The 10,748-nt window shown below is 43.9% G+C and overlaps 1 protein-coding gene across 1 annotated transcript; it reads right to left on the reverse strand.

Annotated features, from left to right (window-relative positions):
* Nucleotides 1–9,407: 9,407 nt before the first annotated feature.
* On the reverse strand, nucleotides 9,408–9,881 carry LOC148999383 (uncharacterized). The gene has a single exon (XM_089141195.1). The coding sequence runs from the start codon at nucleotides 9,879–9,881 to the stop codon at nucleotides 9,408–9,410; it is 474 nt and encodes a 157-aa protein (XP_088997321.1).
* Nucleotides 9,882–10,748: the final 867 nt, after the last annotated feature.

Genomic DNA, 10,748 nt, shown 5'->3' on the forward strand with positions numbered 1-10,748 from the left:
GTCCATCATTTCTCATGCATTCAATACATCTTCATGATAAAAGTTAAGTCATAATATTGAAATGATTCATCATGAACACAAGTAACAAGAATAGTAATTCATTATGACAAGAGTATATGAATTTCAATACCACAGCTCTAAAACATGTATAGTAGTCCTATAATAATCAAAACAAATAAGAGATTATGCTCACTAAGTATAAGTACCAAAACATAAGTTCATAGTCTATGTGTCTATGGAGATAACCATCCTTACCTTAGGTTGAGTTGATGATGAATCAAGAATTTACCAAGGAATGGTCCAAAAGTAGTGTTAAGACCCTAAACAAACATAAATAAGAAGTTAGAGAAGAAATCGGGAAGATCGGATGTCAAACGGGTCAAAACTGGCTAAGGTTGTTGTCAGCAACAAGTTTGGTTGATGGTCCTTGGTCGATGGCATCGACCAAAGAGGATCGACCAAAATGTCTCGGGACAAAATAGTGGGTTTTGGGGATTTTGGTCCGAAATTGGTCTTCCAGGGTTCGGATCGATCCGGAACTTGGAGGGATGCTTAATAATAGTATGAGGACACTACAAATCAAGGAAATTACATAATCTAATGGTCTAAATAGAAAGCCCCAATTTGAGCTACTAAGTTCAAGAGACAAGCATCGTAACATGGATTGAAATTGATTGCATTGACATTGAAAAGGCATGCATTAGCTAGGGGAACTTATAGGAATTTGATTAGGATCATATGCTAGTGATAAACATGTACATAGCATACTATACAATTCAGTTCTGAACAAGAAGGCATGATGTTAAGAAGAAAATCAAAGAATGTATATGCTAGGCTTGGAATGGGGGCATGGCATCAATAGACAAGTGAGAGGATAATAGGTTAAGCAAGAGTGGACACTTGGAGTGATGGTTGCAAGGTTGCAGCACCATCTCCAAGGTCTCAATAGCAAGAGAGGGATAGAAAAGAATAGAATAGAGAGTGGAGTGATGAATCATACCTTGTAGTTGTAGATGGAGACAAGAAACAAAGATTAACAATGAGTTTTGGTGGAATCTTCTTCACAAGTGCCTAGGAGTTGCTTTGGGAAGCTCTCCCCACGTTCTCAGGAGTGAAAATTATTGCAATAGGGCTCAAAACACGAGGCTAGTATAAATAGAATAGGGAATATTCCAAGAATCATTAACTTGTCTGTCTGGGAAACTTTGGTCGATGGTCCTTGGTCGATGGCATCGACCAAAGAGGATCGACCAAAATGTTTTCCAACAGAAAAGTCAAGTTTAGTTCAGCAACTTTGGACAGGGATATGGAGGGTTATACAAGGTCAAATTGAATGGGGTTTTCTACAATTCAATCAAGAAGGTAGTTGGGAACCTCGGTGTGCACGGGGTCCAGGTCTCTAAACCAGGTCAAATTGAATGGGGTTTTCTTCTACAATTCAATCAAGAAGTGTAGTTTCGGGGAATACCTTCGGATTGTGCACGGGAGTCCATTAGGTACTTCAATTAAATCATTCTTCTCCGATGCGCAGACTTTCATTAAACACCGACAATGTACTCAAGTAAGGGATATCATCGTCAATGTCCATGGGCTCGGTCTCCGACTCATAATTATCAATCAAAAGGGTCCATAAGTCTCTTCTACCACCTCTTCGGGTCTTCGGACCTAAAAACAAAAGTGGATCCGGGTTAGGGTCAGGGTTAGGATAGGGCTGGATTTTACAATAGTGGTTTGGTTGGATGGTTTTGTTTGATCAATGAAGCAAATCAATTCGATTGGTTTAACAATGAATTGAGTGGTTAAACCATCTAATGGTTAGGATCTATTTTAGGACACGTGGCACAACCTAGGACCCTGCTGCGCAGAAGATTTTAATTTGTTAGGGATTAAGAATAACCCAGGGACCTTTAGTAAGATCTCTCTCAAAGTCCTCATACACTCCAAACCTCGTGACATAAAAAGTCAATGTCTATCAGATCCAACGAACCTCTTGGCCTGCATAATGCATTGAGTCTCTTGGAAAAAATGGTATATCCCACCTGTTTCCCCGGATTCACATCCTTTGTAATTCCTTTTCCTACAATTCCCTCTTAGGATTGTGCCATCTGGAATTAAGTAATCCAACGGTTACCCAATTCAAACTAAATTTGAATTTTATTTAAACTCATCCATAAACTTGAATTTTACTTAAACTCTAGTTTGAATTGGGTGACCGTTGGATTACTTAATGCTACATGACAAAATCCTAGGAGGGAATTGTAGGGAAAGGAACTACAAAGCATGTGGGTCCCCCATTTCCCCACTACTTTGATTATCAATGACTGTCTCCATGGTCATCTCAGTTTCTCCCTCTCCTCTTTGGTAAGTTCGATCAAAGGACAACAAGGGTCCGGATCTTGTTCGTCCACTTCTGTCTCCCCTTTGCTCTCAGACGCTTCCTCCGATTATGCATCTTCATCAAACAATTCATCTCTCTCCCCGTCTTCACTTCCTTCAAACAACTCCTTTGAGAGGAGATGTACTTCCCTCTGGGCCATGCATCACAGTATCAGCAAAAGATCTAGTTAAAATCTAATAACATGAATTTCAGACATACAAATTTTCATATTACATTCTCAAACATTGCACTAGCTAGAAGCCACACTTATTGTTCCTAATGACCACCTTCAATGTAAGTCTCAAACTTGAATCTAGAACTATACGTAGTCGTTTGCTGCTATGCAGCACCCCTCTAGAGCATAAATCTGCACCTAAATCGTCAATCCAATTGGACTAAAATTGAACTCGTAGTTGTTGATCTAAATCTGGATACACAACTGAATACAAGTCAGTCCAAGGTAGTGCCTTCACATCAAATCCCCAGTGTTGAGATAAACTCACCCATAAGTTTTGTAGAACAAAAGAATTAATACCACTCTTTTGCATCTACAAACACCAGCTTTGATAGGAATATGACCTGATACATATCAATACCAATAGTCACAAATCTTTAACAGTCGTTAGCAAACGACATTTCTATAAGAATTTAATTGTTGAGCCTCACTATGAAACCACACGATCGATCAATTCTTTATTTGCAACCTTGATCCATAAGTAACCTTGTAGTTTCTAACGACCACCTTGAACACAAGTCTCAAACTAGGCTATTGTTAAGCTCTCTAATCTTCCCAACTTGACTTCCCACCTGGGTCTTCCAATCGGCAACACACAAACAAAGCCCACGAGAATTTCATGAGATGTATATTAATTGGTATTATTATGATATTATCTCTAAATTGGGTTTCTATAGAGGTTTTCAATACCAATACTATTCATGAGACAAACAACCCAAGCCAGAGCTTCACTGGCTTTTCCTCGACTCCTGTAACATCATATGGTCTTGGCTAATTGACATTTGAGAGGCAATGCTTTCTCACCAAAAGCAACTATGCATCTCAGTCACATCCACCCAACCAATATCCATCCACCCGAATACCTGAGGGAGTGATCCATAGCCCAATAGATCAGGTCTCAGACTGATGCGGATCAATTATACTTCTGGATCCGACTGAGCCTCCTCTCATATCTGGGACGATGAGTCCTACAAGAAAGGTTATATGCGGGCCGGCTTGTGTGCCGGGCAGCCGCCTCCGATGGCAAACTCAGATAATGAACAGAGTGAGGTCTCGTGCAAAAGCTACACAAGATTATACTCTAGAGTGTATTGGATGCTTACCGGAGGAGTATGTCTAAGCTTTTATATTGTAAGTGTTACCTTTTATGTATATGGTAAGTCAGCTCGACAAAGGCCGTTATTCCTCCTGAGATCAAGCCTTTCTGCTATTGGTTCCAACACGATCGCTGACGGAGTTGACTTTCTCAATAAGGAATGACTGCCTTATTTGTTGAGCGTGATGCGCGCTTTGGCCGACTCAATCGGTTATGTCCCGATTGGGTGTGGAGCCCCACTCAAGCATAGCCCGTTGATATAGGAAGAATGTGCCAATGAGATGGCCCGTCTGGATTTGTTCATCAGTTCGGGTTACACCCGATCAGTCCGGTTTACACCCGGTTGGGTATAAACTTCCCATATCATAAGCTCCCTATCCCGGTCGTTGTTTGCAAGGTTTGGGATAGTTGGGAAGTTGGACCATCCAGTGTCCGAATTTTAAAGAGAGTATTGGCTATCCATGATTGAAGCATTAATTGGGTATAATACCGAGTGTGCCCATTTGTCAAGAGTGGAAGATATTTACTCTTGTTTTGAGTTGAGGGCAACATGGTAGCGCATCACGTACAGGCTCCGCTTCTTGTCCCGACCAACGTGCAAAAGAAGGATGCTCTTGTCCCGAGTTTTGTTCCACTCGATTCGGGAGAGGAGGAAACGTTTGATTAGGGTGCATTAAATGCCTGCCATGAAGTGACCAGCCGTTTTCATAACGGCTTTCCTCGAGGATCTCGCCCAGTCTGGGAGTGACACGTCAGACGGCTAGGCATAGGTCCATAATGAGTGCTTCGGGGGAGGCGAACCGTCTCCATTCGGTAACCGTTGATCATGAATAGGTGTAACCGTCCGATCAAGGTATGTAACGCCTCTTCCGATGATATAAATAGGGACCTTCCTTCTTCTTTTTGAACTACTATTTTCTTTGCTCTCGACTAAGAAACACTCCCGACTAAGCTCTCCAAGCCATCCAAGTCTTCAAGCAGTAAGTTCCCCTTTCTTTCTTATGGCCCCGAGGAAGTATAAAGTTAAGAGGCCAAAAGTGAGTTTGAGAGGTTTTAGATTTAAACCTAAAGTTCCCATTCCCGTTCATCGAGGAAAACGTCGTCTGGCTAAGGGATATGCTAGTGAAGGTGATAGTGACCAAACCAAAAGATATAATCTGACCGGGGAACATCTAAAAGACCTTCATGAGCAATCCTCAGATGAGGAGCGATCTGGCTCTTGTCGTAGCTCCACCGAAGATGACGATCCTCGGCTCATTGCAGAAATTCACGAGATGTTTCGTAAGGACAAGGAACAACATTAGGCTCAGCCCCCACCGTTCAACCCTGCTCAAAATGAAGTAGAGGCCGAAGTAGAGGCCGTTCCTAGTGTTGAATCTCGGGAGGGTCCCCGATCCGGATTCAAATCCTGCCACTGTCTCTGATTCTGCCACTCCTTCTGCTCAGAGTGTTTTGAGACCCGAGTCTATTGCCACATCTCGAGATCCTCCAGCTTCATCTTCTCAAGCCTTCTTGCGAACAGATGTTCCGACTTCCTCCCGGGTCTCTAGATTAGAAGCCCCACCTCGTCCACCTTTTCAAAGTCCCAGTGGTTTTCGGGGGGCTATTCCCCGTAAGCCCGATCGCAAAAAACTAGATCCTGTTGCTCTAGCGTTGGCCCAATCAGAGCCTTTAAGTCCCTGGCACGTTGATTTTGTCTAGAATTCCTCGGGACCAGAATTTTACCTCTGCTCCCTTTTTCCCGAGGATTTAGATAGATTTATGTTTAGCTTTGGTATACCCGAAGGGTATCAGGTTATTCTCCCGACAGATAGTCAAAGGGTGAATAGTCCCCCGAAGGGATTCTATCCCTTGTATTATGATGCCTTTATCGGGGGGCTGCGTCTTCCGTTGCACTATCTTTTTCTTGATTTTTTGGATCACTACGGGCTTAGCCCGTCTAACTTGAGCCCAAACAGTTGGCAAATCATGATTGGGTTCGTCGGCTTTTGTCATACCCTGGGAGTTTTCCCGACCTTTGCCATGTTCCATCATTTTTATTCTTTGCATCCGCATTCCCAGCGTGGCTGGTTTTTTCTTTCAAAAAGTATTTCTTCATCCTTTCAAGGGAGCTTCATCTTGAAAGATTCTCTCCCGTCCACCACCAAGAAGTGGAGGGAATTCTATCTTTTCTTTAAACCTCCTTCTCCCGAGCCCTTCATAACCTAGTTCCAGGAAGTGTCTAAGGAAGACATTGAGTGTTTGAACTCCCCAGTCGACCTGGATCCCGATGAAGAGAGATGGGTCGGGATCATTAACTAGGTGGATGATGACGAGTTTGTAGTTCATGGGTATTCCATGGAATATGAGCCCGTTCTTCAGAAATGGGGATTTTCCCCGGGTAAGCCTTTGTTTTTATCGCTTTTCCTTTGTACATGATGTGCTGACCTGATTATATCTTCTTTGTTTTGCAGTGAGTCACAATATTTCCGAAGACGATCTGTTGGGCATGGCCCTCGGGAAAATGGAAGAGGCCAAAAGAAGAAAACCCGTACCGATTACCAAAACTTCATCCTCTGGGGTTTTGAAAACCAAGGCTCCCGTACAAGTTTCTGCGCCATCAAAGACTGCTGCCCCTAAAGATCTTGTTTCTTCTGCGGCTGCGATTGTCGGGGCCGAAAAAAGCCCCAAAAAGAGAGCCCCTCCTTCGGGAGGTGAAAAGCGGAAGGGGGATGGTCATCCCCATCCTCCGAAGAAGGTTTGCATTCACGAACCCGAGCATGAGGTTGTGCCTTCAACCGCAGTCGAGGAATCTTGATCATAACTCGGTCTTTTCAGATTCGGCTTATGCCGAGTAGTGGTTGAACCGAGCCACTGAAGATGAAGACCGGGAGTATTTGCAGAATCTTCCCAACCGACAATTTTTCGATGAGGGATATAGGTAATCATTTTCTTTTGAGTCTTTCTCAAATGTATCTTCCTTGTCTAACATTTCTTCTCTAGGTATGTGGCCGGGGCGGTACACATCTTTTCAAAGTCTCTCCGTCGAGCTCGGGACCAGGCTAATCAGTTAGCGCTAGCCGAACAACTCCATGGGGAATCAAATGTTCGGGCCAGCACCACTATTACCCGAGCGGATGAGGTGGAAAAGAAGTTGAAAGAGGCCGAAGAAAAAATGGCCAAGTTAAAGAAGGAGAGGGATAACTTGTCCAAATGCAAAGGCAAATACAAAGGAAAAGTCAGTGACCTTGAAAAGAAACTCGGGAATATTACCGAGGACCTGAGAGCATCCAAGGCTCTTTTGGAGGAGGAGAAAAATGCAAACGTTCAGCTAAGGGACGACTAGCAGAGCTGAAGTCCTCGGGGGCGCAAATCTTCAGGTGGGATGTGTTGGAGAAATACTTTGAGACTAAAGAGTTTAAAAAACTCTCTTTGGCCATTGCTACTCCAGCCTTCAAAAGAGGATTGCGCATAGCTTTCAAGAAGACACTGGAGCAGATGGAGCTTCCTCGTCCCGAAGAATTGGGGAAACTCTTGGATCCTCAAATCTATGATGAGCTCAAGCGTCCCCGCCCCGAGGGTCTTCCCAAACTTGAATTCTTCCCCTTCCCGGTTTCCACCGATTATATTGATCCTCGTCCCCCATCCCCTCCTGAGGAAGAGATAGAAGAAGATGAAGAAGAAGAGGAAGCAGGTGTCCAGGAAGAGGCTGGAGAGTTTGAAAACGATGACCAGGAGAAGACTTTTGTCAAAGAGGACAACAAAGGTTCCCCGACTGAGACTGCTGCAGATATACAGGAGTCCCTCGAGGGTGTGGTCGAGCCTGTCACCGAAGAGAATCTTCCCGGAAGCCCCTCCGTAAAGATTGACTGAAGACCTTCCAGCTTTTTATCTAACTCTTTTATTCCCAAACAATGTAACCTTTTTATGAAGGAATCAAAGATTTTGCTGTTATAGCCTTGATTATTTGTTGCATCCTTAAAAGTATGGTTAACTGAATCGGTGCGAATAACCAAACGGGAAGATCCCGAATGAGTTCTATCTTTTAAGAAAAAGATGTAAGTCCTTATAAAAAGCAGCAAATAGTCAAACGGGAGGTTCCCGAATGTGTTCTATCTTTTAAGAAAAAGATGTAAGTCCTTATAAAAGGCGCAAATAGTCAAACGGGAGGTTCCCGAATGTGTTCTATCTTTTAAGAAAAAGATGTAAGTCCTTATAAAAGGCGCAAATAGTCAAACGGGAGGTTCCCGAATGTGTTTTATCTTTTAAGAAAAAGATGTAAGTCCTTATAAAAGGCGCAAATATGAACGGGATAGGCCCGACATGAATAAGAGCTACTGGTAGAACTTTCTCAAATTGGTGGAATTCCACGAACAATCGATCGGTTTCCTAGTCTCTATGTCTTTCAGTCGGTATGCTCCCGGCCTTGTTTCTTTATCTACCAAGTAAGGTCCTTCCCATGTTGGAGTTAACTTTCCTTGGTTCCTTGGATCTGAAGCCCCAGTTCGTCTCAACACTAGATCTCCCGATCGGTATCTTCGACCTTTGACCCAAAGTTATAGTGTTGTGCTGCTCTTTTTTGATACAACTGATTCCTTTGTTGTGCCCTTGTTCGGACCTCTTGCAAAAGGTCTAAGTTCTCCCTTAAGCCTTGGTCATTCTGACTTTTATCAAAAATCTCGTATCGTAACGATCCGGCCAACACCTCTACGGGAGCTAAGGCTTCAGTTCCATAAGCCAAGCAGAAAGGAGTTTCTCCAGTCGGGGTTCGTACCATGGTTCTGTATGACCATAGAACACTTGTGAGCTCTTCGACCCACATCGCCCGATTATCCTCCAATCTCTTCTTGATCCCATCTAGAAGTGTCCTGTTGGTGACTTCTACTTGCCCATTGCTCTGAGGGTAGGCAACTGAGGCCAACCGATGTTCTATGTGGTACCGCATACAGAAGGATTTGAATCCTGCTCCTTCAAACTATTTTCCATTATCTGTTACTAGGATTCGAGGTATCCCGAACCTGTATATAACTTTTTCTTCGAAAAATTTTTCCATCTGTTTTTCTGTAATGGAGGATAATGGTTCAGCCTTGACCCATTTTGTAAAGTAGTCTATTGCAACCACCATGTATTCCCGATTTCTAGGAGCCTTTGGTAATTTCCCGACTAAGTCCATGCCCCACATTGCAAATGGTGTCGGGTTTGAGACTGGGCGTCATGGGAACTACTGGTAACATCGGGACATTAGCATGTTTTTGGCATTGTTCACATTTGCGAACATATTCAATAGCGTCTTTTTGCACGGTAGGCCAGAATATGCCCGAGCGCAATATCTTTTGTGCCAATGCCTTTCCACCCATATGTGCGCCACAGATGTCCTCATGAATTTCAGTTAGGGCATAGCGTGCTCGAGATGGCCCAACACATCTCAAGAGAGGCTCTGTGAATGACCTTTTATATAGTTGGTCCCCGATAATGGTGAACCGAGCCACCTAGTTTCTGATTCTTTTGGCTTCTTTCGGATCAGTAGGGAGAGCATCATCCCGAATGTATTCAACCAGAGGTGTTGTCCAGTCAGGCTCATTATTGATTTCAAAAGTTTCTACCTCCCGGATACTCAGGCTGCTTAACTCTTCAATATAGACTGCCGAGTCCAAGTTTTTGTAATTTGCCAAGGATAATCGGGAGAGTACATCTGCCTTTTCATTCTCCTTCCTGGGTATCTATCGGTAAGTTACCCGATCGAAGTAGGCCTGGAATTGTCCAACCTTGACCAAATACTTAGCCATTCTCTCGTCCTTTGCACCGTATTCTCCCTTGATTTGGTTGACAACTAGTTGGGAATCACTTCTTACTTCTAATTCCCCAACTCTGAGTGCTCGGGCCACACGTAGGCCTGCTATGACAGCTTCGTATTCTGCTTCATTATTTGAAGCCTGGAAATTGAATCTTATAGCATAGTTGATCGTAAAGTCCTTGGGGCTACTGAAGGTCAAGCCTGCTCCCAATCCCGAAACATTGTTCGAGCCATCAACGTGTAGAATCCACAAGTCGGATGTTTCAGATGAGGCCGTTTGATTTTCCCTTTGTGGTAGGGTGCTTTCTACAATGAAATCGGTCAGTACCTGAGCTTTTATGGCGGTCCTCGGTTTGAACTCGATCTGATACTCGCTAAGCTCCACCGACCACCCTACCATCCTTCCTGCCACATCAGGCCTTTGAAGTATTTTCTTTAACGGAAAATTGGTCGGGACAATTATCGGGTGTGCTTGAAAATAGGGCCTTAGTTTTCGTGACGCCACGAGAAGTGCTAATGCCTCCTTATCCACGTCCGGGTACCGTGTCTCCGCATCTATGAGTACGTGACTCACATAATAGACTGGGTTCTGGTTTGTTTCCCCTCTCACCAACACTGCACTGACCGCGTTAGTGAAATTGCAAGGTAAACTGTGAGAGTTTCCCCGGTTATGGGTCTTGCCAAGATAGGTGTTGTCCCGAGCGACGTTTTGAGTTGATCAAATGCCTGCTGGCATTCCCCCGTCCAAGTGATTGCTCCTGAACTTGATGTGGTTTTCAATGCCTTGAAAAAAGAATTGCACTTTTCTCCAGCCCTGGGAAATAAACCAGTTTAAAGCGGCTACCCTCCCGGTCAAACATTGGATTTCCTTTATCGTGACGGGTGGTGCCATCACGATCAGTGCCTGGATCTTTTCCAGGTTGGCCTCTATTCCTCTCTGAGAAACCATGAACCCAAGGAACTTTCCCGAAGAAACTCCAAAAGCACATTTTTCAGGGTTCAGGCGCATTTGGTACATTCTAAGTACATCAAATGTTTCTTCCAGGTCTGCTAAATGCCTTGCCCGAACCAAGCTCTTTACGAGCATGTCATCGACGTACGCTTCCATGTTCTTCCCGATCTGCCGTTGGAAAATTTTGTTGACAGCTCTTTGATAAGTGGCCCCTTTATTTTTCAAACCAAAGGGCATCACTCGATAGTAGTAACTTTCCCGATCAGTCATGAATGAGGTGTGTTTCTCGTCCTCCCAACTCATCAAGATCTGGTT

Source organism: Hakea prostrata, unplaced genomic scaffold (assembly GCF_041222555.1).
Source record: "Hakea prostrata isolate BN-2017 unplaced genomic scaffold, UWA_Hpros_2 contig_12, whole genome shotgun sequence".
Taxonomy (NCBI): Eukaryota; Viridiplantae; Streptophyta; class Magnoliopsida; order Proteales; family Proteaceae; genus Hakea; species Hakea prostrata.